The 23,705-nt window shown below is 41.4% G+C and overlaps 1 protein-coding gene across 4 annotated transcripts; it reads left to right on the plus strand.

The window, feature by feature from the left end:
- Positions 1 to 7,692: 7,692 nt before the first annotated feature.
- Positions 7,693 to 23,088, plus strand: LOC106365775 (phosphatidate cytidylyltransferase 1). Of its 4 annotated transcripts, XM_013805261.3 has the most exons (13): positions 7,693 to 7,941; positions 8,122 to 8,281; positions 8,737 to 8,987; positions 9,066 to 9,217; positions 9,333 to 9,474; positions 9,674 to 9,830; positions 9,920 to 9,967; positions 10,094 to 10,180; positions 10,310 to 10,438; positions 10,553 to 10,609; positions 10,694 to 10,751; positions 22,612 to 22,637; positions 22,723 to 23,088. In XM_013805261.3, exons 2-13 carry the CDS (start codon positions 8,198 to 8,200, stop codon positions 22,795 to 22,797), a joined length of 1,266 nt encoding a protein of 421 aa, XP_013660715.1. In that variant the 5' UTR covers positions 7,693 to 7,941; positions 8,122 to 8,197; the 3' UTR covers positions 22,798 to 23,088. The 4 variants fall into 4 exon arrangements, with proteins under 4 accessions (XP_013660715.1, XP_048626018.1, XP_048626019.1 ...); XM_048770061.1 differs by lacking the exons at positions 22,612 to 22,637; positions 22,723 to 23,088 and adding an exon at positions 12,739 to 13,147 and having other exon boundaries at positions 7,727 to 7,941; positions 10,694 to 10,696; XM_048770062.1 differs by lacking the exons at positions 10,694 to 10,751; positions 22,612 to 22,637 and having other exon boundaries at positions 7,727 to 7,941.
- The last annotated feature ends 617 nt before the right edge of the window (positions 23,089 to 23,705 follow it).

The following is a 23,705-nucleotide window of genomic DNA, read 5'->3' on the forward strand; positions in this document are numbered from 1 at the left end:
TTCTACGATTTTGTTGGTTGATTGGATATATTAAACAGTATCTATGTGTAAAAACTATATCAATATCTCATAGTCTATAGTTCCAAACAAGAAACCTAGACCGGTATCAGAATTTTCGTACCTATACGAACTTTTAATATGATCGATTTTTCCAGCTAGAACAAAATTTTGATTTGCTGCCTAAGCCTTTTTTTTATAATTGTAAAATTAAATTAATTCAAAACTTGTTTCTTTTTTGGATATAATGTAAATTAGTTCGTAATAAAAAAATGTTTTTGTACAACTTGTTTCATCATTTTTTTCTACTTGTTAGTAACAGCAAAACTACAGACCAGAGGCAAGAAAACAGAGGGTTAAATCTGAACAGACAACTCAAGGTCTTGCTGCTAACGAATTTTCCTTTCTGATGGTGCTACAAAGAAATGAGGCGATTCCTGGCATGTTTGTCGATCTAACGAATGAGTTGTTCCGTTGTGGCTGTCCTGAGTGTCATATCTCTTAGGATTTCGTTCCCGCCAGATGGTATGAACCTTGCTAATGACCGTTACGAGATGATCGCGTGTAGAGTCCATGATGAAAGCCATGATTTGAGTCCATGATGAAAGCCATGATTTCCCTCCAGTCTGTAGTAAAATCATCTCCTAGCAGGGTTGCGCGTGAGAGAAGTCTAGATAGTCTGAGTGAGAAGGAGCATGAATATAATGTGTCGATTGTTACTAAATTTTAAAATGGTTTTTGAAACCATTTTATCTTCCGATCAAAATTTTGAAAAAATAGATTTCCTAAAAAAAATGCTTTATCAATTTTTTTTTTTTGAAAAAATAGATTTCCTAAATTTAGGGAAACTAGTTTTTGTAATAACTACCTAATTCTAAACATAAACCAAAAGCTGTGTTTTCTTAGTTTAACAATTTACGTTGGTTTTTGTATTATTGTATTTTTTTTAGATATTTTTATGTAATAGCAATTTTTCTCATATTTATCCATGATCACCCTCCTCCTTACATTTACATCTATTCACCCACGTGTATAAAATAATCTATATATTTATGAAAAATATAATAGAAACTAATTTACATATAATTCACCAATTATTTGTGTTCAATGAGAAAGAAGAACATTGACAATTTTTTTTTTTGATGATCTAGATATCCAGAAACCTTAAAGAGCTTGACTAACGCCTATTAACACTGCCGCCGAAGGCATCCCGGAGGACCGCCGATCTCACCCCATGTTAATCTGCGGTGACTACATGCGGGGTTAATAATCTCGTACTAGAAGAGAATCAATCCTTAACTTGGACCAACAGGGTGACTCCTCCTCTAGTGAAGACCACTAGACCACCACAATATGGTTTATAATTAGACTTGTAAATAAATAAATTTAAATTTATATCAAGAACATTTTTTATAAACTTATCAATAAAATTAATTTAATTGTTTAGCATTTACTTTATTGTAAACTAACATACATTGTTAATAGTATATCGGTACTATTTTATTAAAAACTGAGGTATTTTCTTTTAGTAATTGTAAGATTTTAAATAATAACTTGTAAGTCAAATTTTTAAATAGTAGATATATTTAAAAATAATAACTAATTCATAAATTTTAGAAAATCTAAAAATCTAAAAATTATAAATTCTAAAAATTAAATCAAAAAGCAAAAACTAAAAATCTTTGGTCTCTACTGGGTCTTGCCAGAAACCACAAACGGTGCTGAAATCAGCATTCCACTTGCCCATTCTGTCACATGCTTCTGGTCGATTGTGGACTGCAAGCCAAATGCAGAACGTCACGAGGAATTGCATGGGCAAACCATATACTTCTATGCCATTGAACCTCCAGTGATGTGATGAACCCGTAGATGGGTTCCATGTTTCTTTTGTACGAAATCTTCGTTTGTAGGCGTCTCCTTTAGCTTTCCATAGCACTTTGTCTTCTACCAATTGGTCTTGCTCTTGATACTTAGCTAGAAGGAGTTGCTCAATTCTTGCAACTGATCATCCCTGCTCAACATACTTACGTTACTGTTGTGTTGATTGGTGTACCCATATTGATCAATCCGCTCCTGCCTATAATATCCATTAAACAGCCTTGTTATGTCCAGTTGTCAAATCAGAAAGATGCCTTGTGACCATTATGTACTTCCACTTTATAGAATTTGTTTTGCTTTGTCTCTATACTTGAGTAACTTTTGCCACATCCAAGATCATGTTTGTAAAGGAAAAAAAAAACTTGTTTCTAAATGTTGCATCTTTGTTTTTGGACTGTGTTATAAAACATTTATTGATAATTTGAAGGATTTATATATCTTTGGATCATTTCGAAAGAAAACCATGCATCTAGGGGTGTCAAAATGGGTTCAAATTAATGGATCAATCCAAACAATTCCAATCCATGGATCTTAATGAGTCAGAAATTTGGATGTTAATGGATAAATGGGTTTAGTCGATTGGTGGGTTTAATGGATTGGGTTGAAATGGTTTGGATTCAAATGAGTAAATGGTCAACCCAATCCAAACCATTTTAGTCGAACCTAAAAAAAAAAGTTTCCAATTTCCCTGCACGATCTCATCTGGGTTTATGGCTTACTTCACGATCTAGTCTCCATCTTTCAGGTCTCTCTCTCTTCTTGATCCTTCTCTGATTTATCTTGGATTTATGTTTAGGGTTTGTGAACACTTTAATATCTTCGAATCTGTGTTTCTGTATATGGCTTTGATTGTTTGTGTTGATTAAGAATCCGTGTATGTATTTTGAGTGATCTGATGGAGTTTTATTTTGGGATTACGTGGTTAATAGTTTGATTTTAGCTGATTAATATCTAATGAAGCGTTGTTCATTTCCTTGTTGATTACTTGTTACGATGCTGTGTTCCGTTTCTCTTTGTTTAGTTGTGTTTAAATAGTAAATCGAGCCTAAGATTGTTCTCCCTCCGGCTTTGGTTTTTCACCAGAGCTTAAATCTCTATAAAGATCTCAAGTAACTTCTTTGATCAAAATTCATGTAGTTTAGTTTTCTTACAATGCTTCTGTGATTCATTTAGTTTTCTTCCTTCTGAATAGTACTGCAAATTTGGCTTAATTGGGAGGTTTTTACAAGACAGGTGGTCATAATTGTAAGGAAAATTATACTGTGAGAGGCAAGAACCAAAGGATAGAGTTCAAATCTACACTTGGAAAGATGCCAATCTTTGCGAGCTAACATATTTGGTATGTCTTTGTTGTATATAATCTACTGTTGTCTCCAAGCAAATACTCCAAAGAAAAACCATGATTTGTTCCAGGTGAAATAAGTCTCTGAACTCTGAAGCTGATAGGAGAAGAGACGCGGAGTTATCTTTTGCGTTTCTTTATCCATACAAGAATGACTGCTTCAATGTGAGACAGGTAAAAACTCTCTGTGATTCTTTACTCTTGAACATGCCTTTTGTTCATTGAGAAGCATGTGTTCATTGAACAAAACTTATGCACGACAGTTTTTGAAACACTTGTGATAAGGTCTCTTTGACTAGTTTATGAAGAAACATTTGTGGACTTTGAAACTTTGTCTTTTTTGGGGTTTTGTTTTTGTAACTTACGTCCTAATCAATTCTTGTTTCCAAGAGTTTTTTTGTTCCTTTGCTCTTGACCCATTTCCTTTCCAAGTACTTTTTGAACTTTTGTTATACAAGAGAACATAGTAAGAACCCGTGGGAAGATATTGTTCTTGTGATATAGACATGTCTTTACTGTGTTCAGAGAAAGCTCTGTTTCTTCTCTTGCTTGTTTGTACTCGAAAGTTTCTCTGTTCTTATTGTTTGCAAAGTTCTGATTCTTCTCTTGCTTATGTACTTGATTCATCCTTACAAGAACTGGTCCTTACTGTTGCTTTAGTTGTTAAATTGGATGAGTTGATATTGTTAACTGGTACTATCTTGTTGATATGTGTATTGTCTTGGATGATCTTTTGTTCTATGATCATATGATTTTCTGATGTGATATAATGATGTTCAGAAATAAGTTGAGTACGAAGAAGAGGTTGAAGAGGAGTCTGAAGAGGACATGATCTGATTTTCGAAGAAAGAAGCTGGGTACGAAGCTGATTCTATGGTTTTAATTTCATAAACTTGCTGATAATATAAAATATGTATGAGTTATGGATTATATATTATTGTGAAACATTTTCTCACATACATTTTCTTCCAACGCATTTGATCCTAAATTTTATAAACTTGCTGAAAACATAAAATGCGTATGTGTTAGATTATATATTATTGTGTAATATTATTAATATATGATAAAGAGTCGACTCATTAAAACCATTAGCCCATTAATTTAGATGAGTTATGGATTGACCCAAACCATTAGCTAGGTAAATGGTTTAGGTTTATCCATAATCCATAGTTGGTTTGGTTTTTATGGATATGAGTCGGTTTGGATTGGTTTATCCAATTTGACACCCCTACATGCATCTATAGCACTTTCTTATGCTCCACCTCCCATCCTATTATGTACTTGTTAGTCTATGGTTTAAATGAGTCGTATTGAGGGCTTATAAATGATTCTCATGTCTTCTCCCATTCCCCTCACGTCAACTTGAGTTAACTGTGACCTGGAAAACGTAACGAATAAGGAACTGATAGAGCTGGTCTCGTAAATTATCCACAAAATTTCACATCTCTGACTGGCTGGATAGCCGATAGGATCTATTAAAAAAAAATTCCAACTTTACTGAATTGTGCAATATGAACCAAGAAGCTATAGATTTAGATCATTCCATATCTTCTATCAGTATCTACAACGAAAGTATAGGTAGTCTTGAGTTTCTAGCGGATCCTTGGTAGAATATATGAACTCAATTCTGTAAACATCCTTTTTGTGTATTGGCTAGGCTAAGTGATAACGTAGTACTTGGGAGTGGCATACAAGAACCAATTCTCAATTTAATGTATACTAGATCTCGACCCGCGCAATCGCACGAGTTTTTGTTTTCATTTAGTTTTATATAAATATTTTGTTTTCAATTATAAATTGGTATATATTATAATAAATATATGTCTATCATTTTTTTAAACATAATAAGTTTACTGTATATTTTTTCATTGAATAGATTGTTTCAAACTTTCACATGTATTTGTATCTTCTTCTATATATATATTTTCGGATTATTATTTAATTATTAAAATCGTAACTATAAATATAAAGATTAGTAAAATATTGTTTTATTGTCATATTCAAAGATATTGTAACATTTCACAAATTTAGAAAGTTTTTTAAAAATTAATCTTTTTGCTTCATAGATTTATATTATCGAGTAAATAATTAAACATTTAGTTTTTGTTTAATTTTTAAAATAAACTATATAGTTTAAAATTTTTTTGCATTGGTTTAAGGTAGTAAAGATTAATCATTGTTAGATAATATGATTTTTGTTATTTTAAAAAAAATCTTTATAATTTTAAAAGTTAATTCGACAAATATTTAAATATTTAGCATATGGAGGTATAGTATTACAAAATTAAATTATATCTATTTAATTTATACTATCTATAAATCCAATGGATCATCTATTGTTTAAATCCAATTATTGATACGCCAATAAAAATTTCTGGTATGCCCAAAATTCAAATGATAAGATTAGAGATTAAATGTAACATGACTTTCTAGGAATAGGTCCATTAGGTCTATTTTTTAAAAAAATCACACATGAATAAATGTTGTGACTTCTATTTTAATATATAAGAAGATGGTGCGCTGCTAAAATTAGCTTTAATGTATCTCCTTTTCCTTTTCAAAACCTCACATCATCTCTTGGTGTAAAGTAGGCATGGGCACAAAATCCGGAAACCGAAATCCGAACCGAACTCGAACCGAAAAATCCGACCCGTTATCCGACCCGAAATGTAAAAATATCCGAACGGATCTTGTAGGGTGGTACAAAAAATATCCGAACTCGAAATGTTATTAACTGAACCCGAACGGATAACCCGAAAAATCTGAAATTAATAGTCAATATAAATATTTTGAAATATATATAAGTATTTCAATTATTAAATTCAATATTTGTGGTAATATGATATATAATAATAAATATTAAAATTTTAATAAATGCTTTAAGTACACAATTAGTTATAAATAAGTATTTTATATTTTTCTCATTGAAATAAAAAGTTCACTCTCTATAAGCTATACTTATTGTTTACGAATGATGTTTGTTTTCAAGTTTGATTTAACATTTTATTGTTATTTTATCAATTTTATGTGTGACAGATTAATTTTTATTTAATTTAGATGTTTTTCTTTATGTTTTGCTTCAAAAATTTTGTTTTTTACTTCGGTTATATATGAACCGAACCGATATAATCAGAATCCGTACAATATATGATTACTTTATGGGTTTTAGGACGCAATACAATTTTGAATTGAACCCGGAGTGTTATTATCCGAACCCGACCTGTACTAATAAAATTTTAGTATGAGACCTAGTAGCGCAAACCCGAAAAATCGAAAATCCAAAAAACCCTATCCGAACGCCAACTGGTACCTGAACGCCTAGGCCTGGTGCAAAAGCCATGTGCACGCAATTTTGTATATGATATTTGATCATGTTCAAACTCGTAACTCGATGACGCCTTCTTCTGTGAGTCTGAACAACCAGCTCCACTTGAATATCCAGACTGATACCAAGTTTAACGCGTGTTAGCTCGATCAAGTTCTTTCTCACGATCTTCTCTTTATCAGTTTTTCATCGTTTCTACAATAGTTGAATTAAATTTAGCGACTTTAAAGGGTTTTGGTTAGATATCACATCGCAAGACGCAAAGACGTTTATCTTTTTCCTCATCATCATCAATTGAAAAAGAACGATCACTTGCCGTCTTAAGATGACTTCATCAAAAGGATTATAATTGGCTAGTAAAAAAAATTTAGTGTGCTTAAAATTTAAAACGTCACCTTTCATCCGTACAACTCATGATGGCCCTGAGTTAGTGAAAAATTCTAAACAATCTCAAATTTTTCTAGTAAATACCAAAACCACCTACTTTTGGCTTGTACGTTTTTCTTTCCCATGCAAACTAATGAACTATAACTCTAGTCTCTAGCAACTGAGTTGTTTAATTTATGTATTTTTTTAACACGTTTAATTTATGTATAGAAAATCATAACAAATCAAACGGTTTTTTATTTACAGAAAACATTGTGGAAGAACAAAGAAATCACTGTATAAATTAAACCATGTAGCAAATCACTTATCACATTTGTGTCCACGAATGAAATTTACCAGTGGCTTTCTTTCAATGAATGGTTGTAGAATAGCAAAAGAGATCCTGGCAGGATTGAGAGAATAACAGCCCAACCAATAATATGGAGTTATAGAGACAGTTGTAGTTTTACCAACCTATATATATGTTTTTTCAAAAAAAACAAAACCTATATATATGTTGAATATAATATGTAATAAAAAAAAAACTAAAAAAGCTTAAAACAGTTAGGACTGATGGAATGGTAGAAGTGGACAGAAGATTACAACTAGGTTTCTTATATAATTTGAAATCTTCTTTTCATTTTCATGGATAAAACTATAGAAAAAGCCAACAAAATAGAATTTTCAGATGTGTGACTAAAACAAAAATAAATTCCAAAACGTAAGAAAATAAATAAAATACTAATTCTTTAGCTTTGTTACGTTCAATAAATAAAATCAAAATGATTTTTTTTTTGCCTTTGTGTTTACTCTCTCTCTCCGAGAGAAAGGAATAAAAAAAAAAAGATCTCTTGCTGATATATTTTCTGCTTGGCTTCGCTTTGCTTTGCTTTTCTCTCCACAATATTCTCTCTCTTTTTTTTTTTTTTAATATTCTATCTTTCGCTTCTCTGCAAATCTCATCGTTCTCGTCGCTGTGTGTGCTTCTCCGATCTTCGCCTATTCAAAACCTTGGGGGGCTCTCGCGAAAGAGGTATTCGCCACACTTCCAATCTCTTCACTCTGTATAGTATTAAGTTATCTCGTGAAAAAAGCCGATTAAATCCTCTCTTGTATTGGAAACTGAGTTTAATCGAACCCTGGTTGCATGCGTTGAACTGTTCCTTAGTTCGTCATCTTCGAATCTGATGGTTATATGTTGTTTTGGTTTAAGCTCTTTGGGAAACAGATGTTCTCCTCTTAGATTCAATTCGGCAAAAAAAAATCAAGAAAAATACACAAAAGCCGCTATGGAAGAAGAGAGTAACGTTACCAGCTCCTCCCCTTCAACACCAGTACAAAGGCTTAGGCATCGAAAACGCTCTTCTACTGAGGTTCCTTTCTTTTCCTTTTATTCATTTATAACTAACTAACTGTTGCATATGCTCTTTGAATCTGTTATGACTCGGTTGCATTAGTTAGTTGGAGATCTGTTATATAGGCTGCGGTGTTTAGCTTAGTCACGCTTACTAAGGTCTCTCTCTGCCTACGAGTCCGTTACTCTTTTATACATCTTGTGTTCTTGTAACCTTATGAAAAGTTGCTTCCAATAATAAAGATCTCTCTTTAGTCTGTGGACGTAGCCAGTTCGATGAATCATGTTAAATCAAATCTCTGTGTTGTTTTTATTTATCGCAATTTATTCATCTGTTTCCACTAAATCGCTCTTGCATCCGTTATAGCAATAACACTCATGGTAAATTAGCTCATCAATGCAAAAAAAAAAAGAAAGAAAGTAAAAGTAAGTTTGATGAGTTTTTTTTTGTCTTGGTTTGTGGTGTTTTGTTAGGTTCTTGATGGGGACAAAGTGAATGCAAGCCCTCTGCTTGTTAATGATCGAAACAAGTACAAATCTTTCATGGTCCGGACTTACTCTACACTATGGATGATTGCGGGTTTCGTCATGGTTGTCTATATGGGGCATCTCTATATCACTGCCATGGTGCTTGTTATCCAGATCTTTATGGCCAAAGAGCTCTTTAATCTTCTCAGGAAAGCACCTGAGGATAAATGTCTCCCCGGGATCAAACAGCTGAACTGGTACAGTTATTAAGACTAATTGCTCAGACGATGTAATAATCTTGTTAACCCGTCTTGCTTTGTTCGTTTTTCCTGCAGGCACTTCTTTTTCACTGCCATGCTTTTCGTGTATGGCCGGATCCTTAGTCAACGGTTAGCTAATACTGTGACTGCTGACCAGTTCCTCTACAGGCTAGTCAGCGGCTTAATCAAATACCATATGGCTATCTGTTACTTCTTGTATATTATAGGTTACTCTCTTGCTCCATCATTTTGTTTTTTTGGTTTTTAATCATCTGCGAAAATGGGTCTTAATCCCTTGCTTATGGAGTCTCTGCTTTAATGTATAATTATAATGAATTGCAGGTTTCATGTGGTTCATTCTAACATTGAAGAAGAAGATGTACAAGTACCAGTTTGGCCAATATGCATGGACCCACATGATTTTGATAGTCGTCTTTACTCAGTCCTCCTTCACTGTTGCCAACATATTCGAAGGAATCTTCTGGTAAGTTTGTAAGAATTTCAGCATATGAGATATTTTGTGTATGTTTGCTATAAAAACACGCATGTATTCTATTTATCGCCAAATATAATCTTTACCATCTTGCTTCCTACACTTTCACATTTTTGCCCCAATCTGGTTTACTTTTTGTTCTTTTGTTTAAAATATAATTGTCTACTCAGTTTCTCCTTTTGAACTGCAGGTTTCTTCTTCCAGCATCTTTAATTATAATCAACGACATCTTTGCTTACATTTTCGGTTTCTTCTTTGGAAGAACACCATTAATAAAGCTATCTCCAAAGAAAACATGGGAGGGATTCATCGGAGCCTCTGTAACAACCATCATCTCTGCATTTGTTGTGAGTATTGGTTACCTCTGGCCCTATTCATTTCATTGTATCTTCACCAAACCTCTGCCTGAATATGTTATGTTCGTGTAATGTTGCAGCTGGCAAATGTTTTGGGTCGTTTCCCATGGTTGACATGCCCGCGTCAGGTTAGTCCTTAAAGAAAGAAAAATTGACACTGATCTTAGTTTTTTGGTCAAAAAAAAAGTAGTTGACACTGATCTTAAACCTGATCTTTGAGGGAGTTTATAGTAAATTTGTGAATCATTCTGCAGGATTTGTCCACTGGCTGGCTACAATGTGATGCTGATCCATTGTTCAAACCTGAACCTTTTACTTTACCCGCGTGGATTCCGGGATGGGTAAGCTTTAGTATAATGTTACATTGCTTACAAGAAACTCAGCCATGTTCTAGAAGACATATTATAACTGTTAACAGTGGTTCAGACTTTGTGGAAACTTTATCAAAACTCTTTACTACACTTTTGCAGTTTCCATGGAAGGAAATGGAGGTCCTCCCTGTTCAGTGGCATGCTTTATGCCTCGGTTTGTTTGCATCAATCATAGCACCTTTCGGAGGGTTTTTCGCCAGCGGGTTTAAAAGAGCATTCAAAATCAAGGTTTGTATTTAACAACAACCAACTTTGATCTAAGCTTCACGTATGAGTTAATATACACATCTAATCTATAATAAAACCTTTGCTTATTGCTTTATCAAAAAACTGTAATCGCAGGACTTTGGTGATAGTATTCCAGGACATGGTGGAATCACTGATAGAATGGACTGCCAGGTAACTCCAATGAAAGGAGAGTAGTGTCTTTTTATTACTCTCATCCTACGTACCCAGACTCAAAACCTTTTACTATTGTCACAGATGGTAATGGCAGTATTTGCTTACATATATCTCCAGTCATTTATCGTCTCCCAAAGCGTTTCTGTTTAAACTGAGACTGTCAATAAACTAGTAAAGAGAAGAGACGAGTTCTCGTCGGTGGGTCAAGACAAAGACGTGTTTTATTAGATCAGTGAGTCGAAACCGAGTTACAAAAAAGGGGAGAAAACAGAGGTAAGAGTCCGGCGAAGACAAGTTCGTCGGACCGTACAAGTCGGCGAGATGTAAGATGTAAAACCCTAATTCTAGCCGAAAGTGAGTGTAGTAATTTGCGGATCCCCTCCTTGTTGCCTTCTTTCCTCCTTTTATAGGTGAACATTCGTTGACCTAATGTGTCTTGTCTCGATGGGCCTCCTCGAGTAATTGGGCCGACTCGTCGGGCCGTTGTGTCAGGTCGGCGAGCCGATGATGTTTAGTCAGTCGTCTCATCGACTAAAAGTAGTCTGGAGCCGAGCCGAACACCAGCTTACAGGTCGACGAGCCGATCCTCTTTGTTGTAATCATGTATCTGGGTAATTGTCTTGCGGGCCTTTTGGGAGGGCTAGGCCCATACCCAACAGTAAGTCCCCCCAGTTCGCTGGTGAGTAGTGCAGCCGACTCAGCGAATTTGTTAGTAGGGTTTGCGAGACAACTATCCCAAATTTGTGATTTCGATCGACTCTTCGACACTCCAATCAACTCCTCGTCTGTCCAATCGACTCCTCGACTGCGCAGTGGATTTGGTATGCCCACGTTTGAGGATCTGACTGATTTGAATTTGATGATGATTGATTTTTTTATTTAAACCGGTGGTTCGTTCCGGTTTTGATTTGAACCGATTTCGGTTCTCCTCGAGAAGCTGAAAAGTCGCGACGTTTGGTGAGCTCCACGCGCCTTAATGGGCCGACTCTAGGCCCATCTAGGTCTAATAATGACGCCTCGGGGTGCGATGCGCTCCTCTCTCTATAAATACCTCTCTTCCTTCTCATTTTCTCCACTCTTCATCCGGCTCAGGTACTTTCTCTCTCTAACTCTCTGCTTCTCTCACTAACTTTGTAGTCTTAGATCTGAGAATGTCGTCGGGCGGTAGAGGTAAACTTTCTAGGGCCCAGAAAGGGAAAGCCGCGGTGAATGCGACCGAATCGAGTCCGGAACGTGTCGTCGAGTCGAATTCCTCGCCCGATTTTGAGACGATTCATCGTGAAGCCATGATGGACACGGAGAATATGGACACGCCCCAGCGAGTCCTCGTTGCTGATTCGGCGCGACAGCTCCGCGAGGAGAGAGAAAACGTAACATTGATTTCGAGAGACGGTCAGGGTGGGGCTGACGTCGGAGAGACTTCCCTCCCCGATTTCGTTCCGTGTTGTTACCATCCGGGAGGAATCTTCGAGGATCTTCCAGCTTTGGCGATTGAGCAGATGCGTCCTTCTGTCGTAGAGGGACAGTCATGGGAGAATATCGAGGAGACTCGTTCGACTCCTAGTAGCGTGAAAGCTTTATTGAGGGAGTGTGGAGGAGCCGGGGTGACCTTTCTGATCCCAACTAAATCTCAGAGGCCGTGGTCCCCTCCTTTGGGGTTTCAGTGCGTCTATGAGTCATACTTTCATGACGAGACCAAACTTTGGTTTCCAATTCCTCGACTTGTTACGTCTTACGTAAGACGTCGTGACGCGGCGATCAGTCAATTTTTCAACGGCGCGTTCCGTACCTCGGTGGCATTGATGGTGACTGCGGCGGAGATTGACGTTTCGATGAGTGTCCGGACGCTCGAGGAGCTGACCTATACGAAGTCGATGGGTGATGGTTTGTTCTCGATTCAGATGAGGCCCAACTACAACGTGATCGTCGATCATCCATGTAGGACGGCGCACTGGCAGCGTTTCTACTTTTACGTCAAGTCTGACGGTTTTGCCTTCGAGGAGCCGCCCGACGATTCCTTTCGATTTTTGTGGAATCATAAACTTGGTAGAACGTTGTTGTCAGCTCATCGACTGTCTCTTTTCCTTGTTTTTCTGACGTTTTTTTTTTTTTTTGTTTATTTGCAGTTGATCACCCTGACACGGCCTTTTATCCGGAAGATTTCGTATCTGATGCTCGTGCAGTTGTTTCGCGCGTCCAAGTAAGCTGGAAGGATATCACCATCGAGAGGATTCGACGAGTGCTCGACAGAATCTCGAGGAGTAAGTTTCTTCTTACGATCACATGTTTTCCTCCAACTTATGTCAGTCACGAAATTTATCTCATCCAGCTTGCTACTCTTTTTCAGAGGATTGGAGGTCTGATCTATTACCTTTGATTACCGGTAACAAGCGACGGTTTTCGATATTCAGTAGTGCCGAGCAAAAGATCATCAACGCGGCCAGAGAAATGAAAGAGCTTCCAGACTTGAGTGCGCTAATCAAGAAAAAGCTGAGCGAGGCAAAAAGGGGATCTTCTGCGACTCCTAGCGAGACAACTCCTAGTGGGACGACTCCTCGCGAAGAGACTCCTCGTGAAAAGACTCCTCGCGAGAAGACTCCTCGTGGAGCAATTCCTCCCGCTCCTCTTCCTCTTGTAGTTTCTCCCAGACCGTCTTCGGGCCCAGTTATTGTCGGCTCCTCGAGGGAGGATCTCACATTGATCTCTGAACGAGAGACTGCTGAACCATCGGTGACTGGTGGCAATAAGAAGAGATCTGCTCCTGACTCCTCTACGCCGGCTACCTCTCAAGCAAGGACCGAATCCGATGGTCCTCCGAAGAAGAAAAAGAAAAATGAGAAGAAGAAGAAGAAATCTGCTGAGGAACAGTCGGAGCCTGCTGAGGACACCGGGAATCGTGAGACTGTTATCGAGAAAAGTCTTTCTCGCGATGCTGCGGCTCGGGGAGTCGTCGATTCGGATAACTCCCCGTCCATCCCTCTGAAGAGGAAAAAGAGCTCCCGCAGTCATGAGTTGTCTACTCCGGCTTCGTCTGCTTCTGCTGCGAAGATTCCTCCAGCTGCACCTCAGACTCTTGTTGAAGGCGGTTCGACCTCTGAAGATCGTCGGGTCAAATTTCGTGACCACGTGGAGTTCAAGTACGTCGGCGAAACTCCTCTCTCTTTTGCCCCGACTGACTGTGCTGAGCTTGTTCGGCAAATTAAGGGTGGTCGCAAGGACCTGCCCGCTGTCAAGGACCTTATTTTCAAGGACGCGTATGTCGATGCGGCGAGGACTAAAATTCTGGTAGGAATTATTCTCCTTACTTTGTCAATTTTTCATGTTCCTGATTCTGATCTTTTCTTTCGCTCATGCAGAGCGACGGGAGCATGAATTACGTCGTCGAGTTATATGATTCAGCCCTTAAGGAGGCCACGTCCAAGTTAAAGCAAGCCGACAAGCTCGCTCGAGCGAAGGATGTATCTCATGACCGCAAGACGAAGGAATTTAAGGCGACAATTGATAAGGTCGCGGAGGAACGGGCTCAACTGATTGAGAGGAAGAAGGCTCAGAAGGCTCATTTCCTGGAGAAATTCGGGGAGTTGAAAGATAAATTTGATGCTGCGGGTGTAAAGATACGAGGACTTGAGGAGGAGAAGAGGGCCTGGTTAAGAGAGAAGGCAGCCATGGAGGAGAAGATGGTGTCCACCGCGCTGAGGCACTTGAAAGAGGTCAACAGACTGAGGGACTCTCGGGGTCATGAGGTTACTCACGAGCGGTTTCGTGTACAGACGGCCATGATTGCTAAGAGCAACAAGCGTTTCTCCCAAATTCGAGATCTCGAGAAGCGTCGTAGTGAGTTTGAAACAGTTAGATCCTTGCAGAGCCAAGCTTTTGGGACAAAGAAATGCCTCGAAGCGCTTAAGGAGAGCGGGATCGACATTCCGCAAGAGACGATTGACTTGTTCGCCGAACAAGAGAAGGAGTACGAGACTGCGGCTGATCGACTAGCTGTCGGAGGAATTCCCGAGGAGCTTCTCTGTCTTTCTCCTCTTCATCTTCGATCTCCTTTTCTAAACGAGAATGTGTGGGCGACGATCGACCCATATGGATCGAACGCGGGCCTGATTGATGCTGGGACCGCTGCTTTCCTTCAAACTCCTAGTAGTTCTCAAGGAGATCATGCGAACGAAGAATCTGTAGAACCATCTGGAAGAGAGCTCGGGGAGCCATCTTTTCATGAAGGTAGGATCGTTGGTGAGGTTGCAAGGCTCGAGGATACGACCGTTGCACCTGCTTTGGATCCGACTACGCTCTCCACCAGCATCGTTGTGAATGAAGATCCGTTGGTCCCGGCTCTTGGGACTGGTGCCGAGACGAGGACAGAGGCTGTTAATCTTCTCGAACTCTCAGATTCTTCGACTGAAGAAGAGGGTGGCGAACACCCGGAGGAGACTGAATCTGGTTTAGTTGGTAACCCGCAAAATGAAGAGGGAATGGTCGACAGAATTGACAATCTACCAGTCCTTCCAGCGGACGTGACTGCTCAGGTCGTCGAGGGAGGTTCCAACCGTGCCGAAGACTAGCTTAATATGTTGTTGTTGTTTCTTTTAGACTTTTGGTTTTTGGCCCTTGGAGGCTTTTGTTGATGTAATATCTGGATTTATTTTGCTTTTGCGGCTATCTGTTGTTTCAGACTTTCAGTAAGTTTGCTCTCCTTAGAAGTTATTTCTGAAACAGAATTTGCCTTAGTCATAGAGAAATAGTTTCGTGGACTCGAGGATGTGAGTTAGCCTTCGACGAGTCGCTGAAATCTATTTTAAATGTTGGATTTAAACGATTTGGTTTGGCAATCTGGTCGATGTCTTGAATTAAACCGGAAAGTCGATGACTTGGTTTTATCAAATTTTTACACATCATGCCGTCAGTTCGAGTCATCGATAATCAACACAAATTTTCGAGTTTCGAAGACAATCGTTTATATTTTCGAGCAACAACGGTTTTCTAATCGATCTTTAAGTAATCCAAAAAAGAAATATTAGGTTGGCCAATCCCGGCTTTAGAGGATTATAAGATGACTGAAAGTTGTCGTCTCGATCGCACGGGTCGGGACCGCGATACGACCGAAGAATCCCTCGAGCACGTGTCTGATCAGGACATGCCCGTTAGTGGGTGCGAGTGCTAGTACGTTTGTCCGAGAGACAAGGTCGTGCTCGTGCGTAAGCATCGCTTAAAACAATTCGCGCTCCTACTTGTTGGGAGATTGTTTTTGTTATAGCTGGACCCGGTAAAGGGCTGCCTACGTACCTCTAGGAGAGGATCAAGCCATTCGTAGTTCGTTTTGGTTAGTGAAAGTGGCAGTGGATGCGCATTCACTGGTTTTTTTTTTTTTTTTTTTTTTTTTTTTTTTTTTTTTTTTTTTTTTTTTTTTTTTTTTTTGAGTGAAAGTGACAAGGGTGTCATTCACTCGTTTGTTGAGATGGGACTCTTAAGAGTAGTATCGTCGGAGGTGCATTGAGTTCCATGCTCTGGGAACAGGTTCGCCGGTCGACGTCTCGAGTCGATAGACTCCTGGTTTAATGACTTGAGAAATTTTGTATGGCCCTTCCCAATTAGTTCCGAGCTTGCCTGCGTTTAGTTCCTTGGTGTTTTCGAACACTTTGCGTAGTACTATGTCACCCAGTTCGAGAGGTCGAGACTTGACCTTCTTGTTGTAGTAACCTTCGATCTGATGCTGATAGTTCTGGATGCGAAGTAGTGCCTGGTCGCGGCGTTCTTCTATAGCGTCCAAGGCATCGAAGAGCATACTGCTGTTGAGCTCGACGTTTGGTGGCATCCTCGACCTTCGAAGACTGGTTACGTTGACTTCGGCGGGAGCCATGGCTTCGACTCCGTGTGCCATCGAGAAAGGAGTTGATTTCGTTGCTCCTCGAGGAGTCGTTCTATGTGACCAGAGGACGCCGTCGAGCTCGTCTGCCCAACATCCTTTTTTGAGATCGAGGCGTTTTTTCAAACCGTCAATTATGATTTTGTTGGTCGCCTCGGCTTGGCCGTTGCTCTGGGGGTATCGCGGACTTGACGTGTTGAGTCGGATTCTCCATCTCTCGCAGAATTCTCGAAATTTATTTGATATGAATTGGGAGCCGTTGTCGGTCACTATCTCGTAAGGTAGGCCGTGGCGACAGATGATGTTCTTCCACACAAATCGTTGGACTTCCTTCTCTGTGATGCTCGCGAAAGCTTCTGCCTCAATCCACTTCGTGAAGTAATCTGTCAAGACTAGGACGAAGCGTTTCTGTCGAGAGCTCGGCATCGGGCCGATTATGTCCATTCCCCATCGCATGAAAGGGTAAGGAGCTGTCATTGTTCGCAGCAACTGTGTCGGGGAGTGGATCGTCGAGGCGTGTCGCTGGCACTGGTCACATCGCTGGGCGTAAGCTTCGCAGTCTGCGTTCATCGTTGGCCAGTAGAAACCGAGACTCTTTACTTTTAAAGCAAGTGCTCGACCTCCAGAATGATTTCCCGCAGCGCCTTCGTGCGTTTCAGCCATGACTAAATGCGTCTCTTCGCCATTGATGCACTTCAGAAGTACCTTGGTTGCGGTCCATCGGTGGAGCTCTCCGTCGAGGACGACATAATGAGCACTCCGCGTCTTGAGTCGTCTTGCAATCCATTTCTCGGGAGGTAGCTTTCCATCGACCAAATAGTCGATAAATTCTGTTCTCCAATCATTGGTGTCGTTTGACACCTCTTCGAAGACTTGGTTCGCGGGTACGGCTTCGGTTATTGGTGCTACGATGGCGGTCTCGATGGGGGTCAGATCGATGCTTGGTTTGTCGATCTTGTGAATAGGGATGGTACGTTTCACCTGATCGCGCAACCTGCTTCCTAAGGCAGCGAGAGCATCAGCGCATACGTTCTCACCTCTGGGGACTTTGGTGAGCTCGAAGAATTCGAAATCTTTGGCGAGTGTTTGAACGATCTTTAGGTACGCGTCCATTCGTTCGTTGCGGGCATCGTAGTCACCACTAAACTGACTAGTTACGAGTTGCGAATCGCAATATGCGCTGAGGTGTTTTGCCTTGACTGCCTTGGCGAGTCGTAGTCCTGCGATCAACGATTCATACTCTGCTTCGTTGTTTGAAGCGGCGAAGCCGAAGCTGAACGACTGTCTGATCAGTTCTCCTGTCGGAGATTGTAACTGTACTCCTGCTCCTGATCCTTTGTTTGTCGACGACCCGTCGACGTGAAGTATCCAATTTTGACTTGGGAGGATTAGATCTTGCTCGAGCTCTGGTGCGAGCTCGATGAGAAAGTCTGCGAGGACTTGAGATTTTGCAGCTGTTCGATTCTTGAAGACAATGTCGTGCTCGCTGAGTTCGATAGCCCACTTCGATAACCGTCCGGATTGATTTGTATTCTGCATTACCGTTCGCAATGGTTGATTTGTCAACACTTCGATTGTGTGCGACTGAAAGTAGGGACGCAGTTTTCTTGCCGATGTTACAACGGCAAGAGCCATCTTCTCAAGGGTGGGATATCGAGTTTCTGGATCAGTCATGCGCTTGCTCGTGTAGAAGATAGGCTTCTGTTCTCCTCGATCCTCTCGGATGAGGACGCTGCTGACCGCGGTTGAGGATACGGCGATATAGAGTGAGAGTGTGTCGCCAGTTTCGGGCTTGGACAATACGGGAGGAGTTGTAAGATACTCCTTGAGTTGTTTGAACGCCTCTTCGCATTTCTCGTCCCAGATGAAGCGTTTGTTTCCTCGTAACAACTCGTAGAAAGGAAGGCATTTGTCCGTGGATCTGGAAATGAAACGATTCAGGGCCGCGATCCTTCCTGTGAGTCGCTGGACTTCTCTGCTGGTTTTTGGGCTGGGAAGATCAAGTATGGCGGAGATCTGTTTAGGATTTGCCTCAATTCCTCGCTGGGTGACGATGTACCCTAAAAACTCTCCTGAAGTGACGCCGAAGGTACACTTGGCTGGGTTGAGTTTCATTCCGTATTCGTTCAAAGTCTTGAAGCACTCTTTAAGATGATCCAGATGGTCCGTTGCGCGGAGTGATTTTACCAGCATGTCGTCGATGTAGACTTCCATCGTGTTCCCTATTTTGTCGGCGAACATTCGATTGACGAGTCTTTGATAAGTTGCACCCGCGTTCTTGAGACCGAACGGCATTACTTTGTAACAGTACGTCCCTCTATCAGTGATGAATGCTGTCTTCTCTTGATCGTCCGGATGCATCATGATCTGATTATAACCGGAAAATGCATCCATGAAAGTCAGGAGTTCATTCCCGGCAGTCGACTCGACGAGTCTATCGATATGCGGAAGCGGGTAACTGTCTTTTGGGCAAGCTCTGTTCAAATCAGTAAAATCGACGCAAATGCGCCACTTTCCGTTCTTCTTCTTTACGACGACCGGGTTAGCGAGCCACTCGGGGTATCTCACCTCGGTGATTGAGCCAGCTGCGAGGAGTCGCTCCACTTCTTCGTTGACGGCTTTGCTTCGGTCGTGACCGAGTTTTCGTCTCTTCTGGCGAATGGGTTTGATGGTTGGATCGACATTCAACTCGTGGGATGTGATGGCGGGGTTTATTCCTTTCATATCCGATGTTGCCCAAGCAAACGTTGAGACGTTCTCCTTGAGGAAGTCGATGATTGCGCGTTGCATCTCATTGTTGAGGAACGCTCCGACTCGGACTACTTTGCTCTTATCGGAGTCATCGATGGGGACTTCTAAAATCTCATCTTTCTGCGGTTGGATTTGCTTTGCTATCGCGTTGATGCGAGGAGTTGATTGTTGCATCTTTACTGTTGCGATGAGTAGTTCTCGAGCGGCTTGTTGATCTCCGCGAAGCGTCTGCACTTCTCCGTTTGGTCCGGGAAATTTCACGCATTGATGATATGTCGAGGATACTGCCTTAACAGAATGTAACCAGGGGGTTCCGAGGATCGCGTTGTAAGGAGCTTTCGTTCGGATGACTGAGAATTTAACTGTGCGTATTACTCCGCAAGCGTAGACGGGGAGTTTGATCGTACCAATCATTGTCTCGGAAGCACCGTTGAATCCTGTGAGGGAGCGAGATGATGGTTTCATGTCGCGCAGGTCGACTCCCATCTTATCGAGCGTATCTCGAAAGATTAAATCGACTGAACTGCCTGTATCGATCAACACTTTAGCGACGTCACACTTCGCTATTCCTACCTCGACTAGCAGTGGATCGTTGTGAGGTAAATGGACGCCGACGGCATCGTTTGGTGAGAAAGTGATTGAGGAATCATTCTCAGGTTTCGATGGCCATTTCTTCGAGGTTACTGCCTGTCGTCGATGGTCCTTTACTGACCGGACAGAGTCGCCGCACGGAGGCAAGCCACCCATAATTACGTTTAGGAAGTTAGACTCGACGACTCGTTTATTTCTCAGTCGAGTCCTCAAGTCGCTAGGCGAGTCTTTGACAACGGGCGAATTTTGGACGTTGGGCGAGTCCTCGACCGCGGTTGAGCCCTCGACAACAGATATGCGTCCATCCTTATTCTTGGGCCTCACCTCCTCGATTCTTCTTCGTAAATTTAAATGTTTTGGTCGGTTGAGCTTGATCCTGAGGTCTTCCGACTTTGAGTTGAGCTTGATCCTGAGGTCTTCCGACTTTGAGTTGAGCTTTTCACGAAGATCGATGACTCGTGGTCTGAGACAGGGTCGAACACTCGAGTCCTCGATTTTCCTAGCCTTGGATTTTTCGATGGTTGCGCGGAGATCTCCGTGTGAGTCGCATATACGATCAGATGTCTGCGACTTTCGCCTGAGCTTGTTCCTTAAGTCGTTTGACCCTTCTGATCCTATGCTCTCGTTAGTTCGTTTGCTTGAGTACTCGCGTGAGTCGTGGACTTGTTTATCCTCTTCTTCATCTGAGGACGAACTGGGTCGTGCGAGGATAACTTGTACACGTCGACGATTACGTGGTTGCTCCTCGTCGACTTGTGCGTCGCCGTCATCTTCGTCGTGCTCTTCTGGCTTGTCATCCTCAGTATGCCTCGGCCGAGCTCCAGACTTGTCCTGACTCTTGTGAGTTTTCTTTTCTTTGTTTTTGCTCCAGCTCTTGGCGCCGTTTGGCCTAGGCTTGGGAAGTTCGACGTTTGACGTTCCCTTTTCGTACGACGAGAAGAGAGCGTCTAACAAATGCCTGCAGTTTTTAGTATCGTGCGCCTTAGACTTGTGGAAGCTACACCACATGTTTGGCTCTGCAGGTCCAGGACTCGACACCGGGGGTGTCGAAGAGGTTTGCGGCTTTTCGTCGTTTTCCCAAACATTCCAACCTTTTTCGCGTACAACGACAGTGGGCTGTGGGGACGCGTTTTTGTCTTCGACCACGTAAACGAAACTTTTCGGCTGGTTAGGTTTACTGCCTGAGGCGTGCTGACGGGGTTCTTGGCGTGCCTCAGGAGCTTTGGAGATAGTTGCCGGTTTGGTTGGCGTGTTTAGTTTCTTAAGTATCGCTGCTGTATCTTCTTCCATTCGGATGAAGTTGTTTGACCTGGCGATCGCGTCTTGGAGCGACGTGGTTGGATTTCTGTACAGGTCCTCGCGAAACAGGGACTTGAAGTAGAGAGTATTCATCAGTGCGTCGACGGCAACACTGTCGGGGACTTGGACTTTCGAAGCGACTGCTTTGAATTTTTCCATGAAGTCGCGGAGGCTTTGGCTCGATCCTTGAGACAGATTCCATAAATCGGACAGAGTTGCTCCTTGTCTTGTAAACATGATGTAGTGCTTGAGGAAAGCAGTCGTCAGATCATGGAAGTCGTTGATGGAGTCGCGCTCCAATCCAGTGAACCATCCAAGAGCTGGTCCTTGAAGACTTTCCACGAAGAGACGACAGTAACCAGCGTCTCTTTCTTCCTCAGAGAAGTTGGTTCGACCCATCGTGATGTTGAAAGCAGTGATGTGGTCGGTTGGGTCCGCCTTTCCGGCGTAAGTCGGAAGGCGAATTTTCTCGGTCGGCCGGTAACGTACGTCGGTGATCTTCCGGGAAAATGGGGTTTTTAGGGTTTCGGCGAGGACACGTTCGATCAGCGGCGCTGACGTAGGTCCTTCGAGCATCCGGTCTTTCATGTCCAGGACTGATTGCTTAAGCTCAGCGAGTTCCCGGACGGTGACGAGGTCGACGCCGCCGGGAGTTTGGACCTGTACGGCACTCGTACTTGCAGGGTTTCCGGCACTGGCTGTTCGGTAAGTGTCGAACAGTTGCTTTCGGACCGTTGTGGCCGGATCTCCCGAGCCTCCGGCCAACGGAGCTAGAATGGCGGCGATGGCGGCGAGTTGCTCGGTCGTCGCCTTTTGGGCGGCGTCTTGCTGCGCCATCCTCTCGAGTATGGTTTCTGCGAAGGCCGCTGCTGTTGGAGCGCCTTCGGTCACAGGCGACTCGTCGTCGGACGGCGAGTCGGGTCGAGTCATGATCTTTTGCTGACGCTACTCTGTCTGCCCCACGGTGGGCGCCAACTGTTTAAACTGAGACTGTCAATAAACTAGTAAAGAGAAGAGACGAGTTCTCGTCGGTGGGTCAAGACAAAGACGTGTTTTATTAGATCAGTGAGTCGAAACCGAGTTACAAAAAAGGGGAGAAAACAGAGGTAAGAGTCCGGCGAAGACAAGTTCGTCGGACCGTACAAGTCGGCGAGATGTAAGATGTAAAACCCTAATTCTAGCCGAAAGTGAGTGTAGTAATTTGCGGATCCCCTCCTTGTTGCCTTCTTTCCTCCTTTTATAGGTGAACATTCGTTGACCTAATGTGTCTTGTCTCGATGGGCCTCCTCGAGTAATTGGGCCGACTCGTCGGGCCGTTGTGTCAGGTCGGCGAGCCGATGATGTTTAGTCAGTCGTCTCATCGACTAAAAGTAGTCTGGAGCCGAGCCGAACACCAGCTTACAGGTCGACGAGCCGATCCTCTTTGTTGTAATCATGTATCTGGGTAATTGTCTTGCGGGCCTTTTGGGAGGGCTAGGCCCATACCCAACAGTTTCGGTTGACAAAATCCTGGACCAGGTAAACCTAACTTGTCTATATACCTGTGGACTTTGTTACGTTTTGCAACGAATCAATTCAATCATGTGATCTCGTTTCATTGTAGATATTGACGAACCTTAGCTTCGAGGAACAACAAGCTCTCTTGACTAGATTAGGGCAAATGATCGGTAACTCATAGTTTCCACTGCCCAAACTTCTCCTCAGATTCTCCAAGAACTCTGGATTCTCCTTTTATCTGTATCAGTTCTAGGGACAATAAATTTGAAATTGGATCAAGATTTGTTTTCTGGCATTGTAAAAATCCTCTTGAAGGTTGTCCAAAGTAGAAGTTCTTTTTTTTTTTAAAAAGGTCTTGTCATTTGATACAAATAGGTTTGAAGGTCTATCTTACTATCTACGTATGTAGTAGCATCGGTGCTTCATTTGTATTTTGTATATGGTTAAAGTTTAAACGAAATCTTTTTTTTTTCTTGGTTCTGTGACTCGATTTGTTCTGAAAGTTGAGTGCATCTAAGGTGATGATTGTTTTTTTAGCTTCTAGATTTTAGTTTTTGATTATGCAGTAGATTTTAATTTTTTTTAAGAATATAAATAATTGATGAAGTCCCTCCATTATTAATTCTAGAACTTTTGCAGCATGAATGATCTCGGAATACCTATATGTAAAAAACATTTCTATTTTGCATATAGCTTCAATATTTATATTTTGTCGTTTTTTATCCAATATTTTTTTGAATCTTTTTCTGCCAAGCTAATAGTGACATGAACATGAGTTCTATTTATTGCACTGGTAAATTCTTCAAACTAAGCTAATAATTTTTGTTGCATTATAATCTTGGATAAAGTTGTGTGAGCTCATCTAGATCAATTTTAAGCAAATGAACTGCCATTTTTTCAAGAACATTCAACATTTTATGGAATTTCCTGCTTGGCGTTTTTTGTGAATGACCAATTATCTTCTCTACATAACTCTGAGTTGCATTTTGGGCACATATGTTAAGAAATATTAGCTTGATATGATCTCATATTTCCACAGCGTATCTCTTGGCCAGATATATTCTCATATTTTCTGTGTATATGTATTGA

Source organism: Brassica napus, chromosome C9, assembly GCF_020379485.1.
Source record: "Brassica napus cultivar Da-Ae chromosome C9, Da-Ae, whole genome shotgun sequence".
NCBI lineage: Eukaryota > Viridiplantae > Streptophyta > Magnoliopsida > Brassicales > Brassicaceae > Brassica > Brassica napus.

What these genes read in the sequence shown, in the direction of transcription:
- LOC106365775 (XM_048770060.1), top strand. Translation starts at nt 12,415, where the DNA reads ATGGTGACTGCGGCGGAGATTGACGTTTCGATGAGTGTCCGGACGCTC. An exon ending in GCTCGACAGAATCTCGAGGA is followed by an intron (nt 12,874 to 12,959) that starts GTAAGTTTCTTC and finishes ACTCTTTTTCAG; the next exon opens with AGGATTGGAGGTCTGATCTA. An exon ending in CGGCGAGGACTAAAATTCTG is followed by an intron (nt 13,898 to 13,968) that starts GTAGGAATTATT and finishes TCGCTCATGCAG; the next exon opens with AGCGACGGGAGCATGAATTA.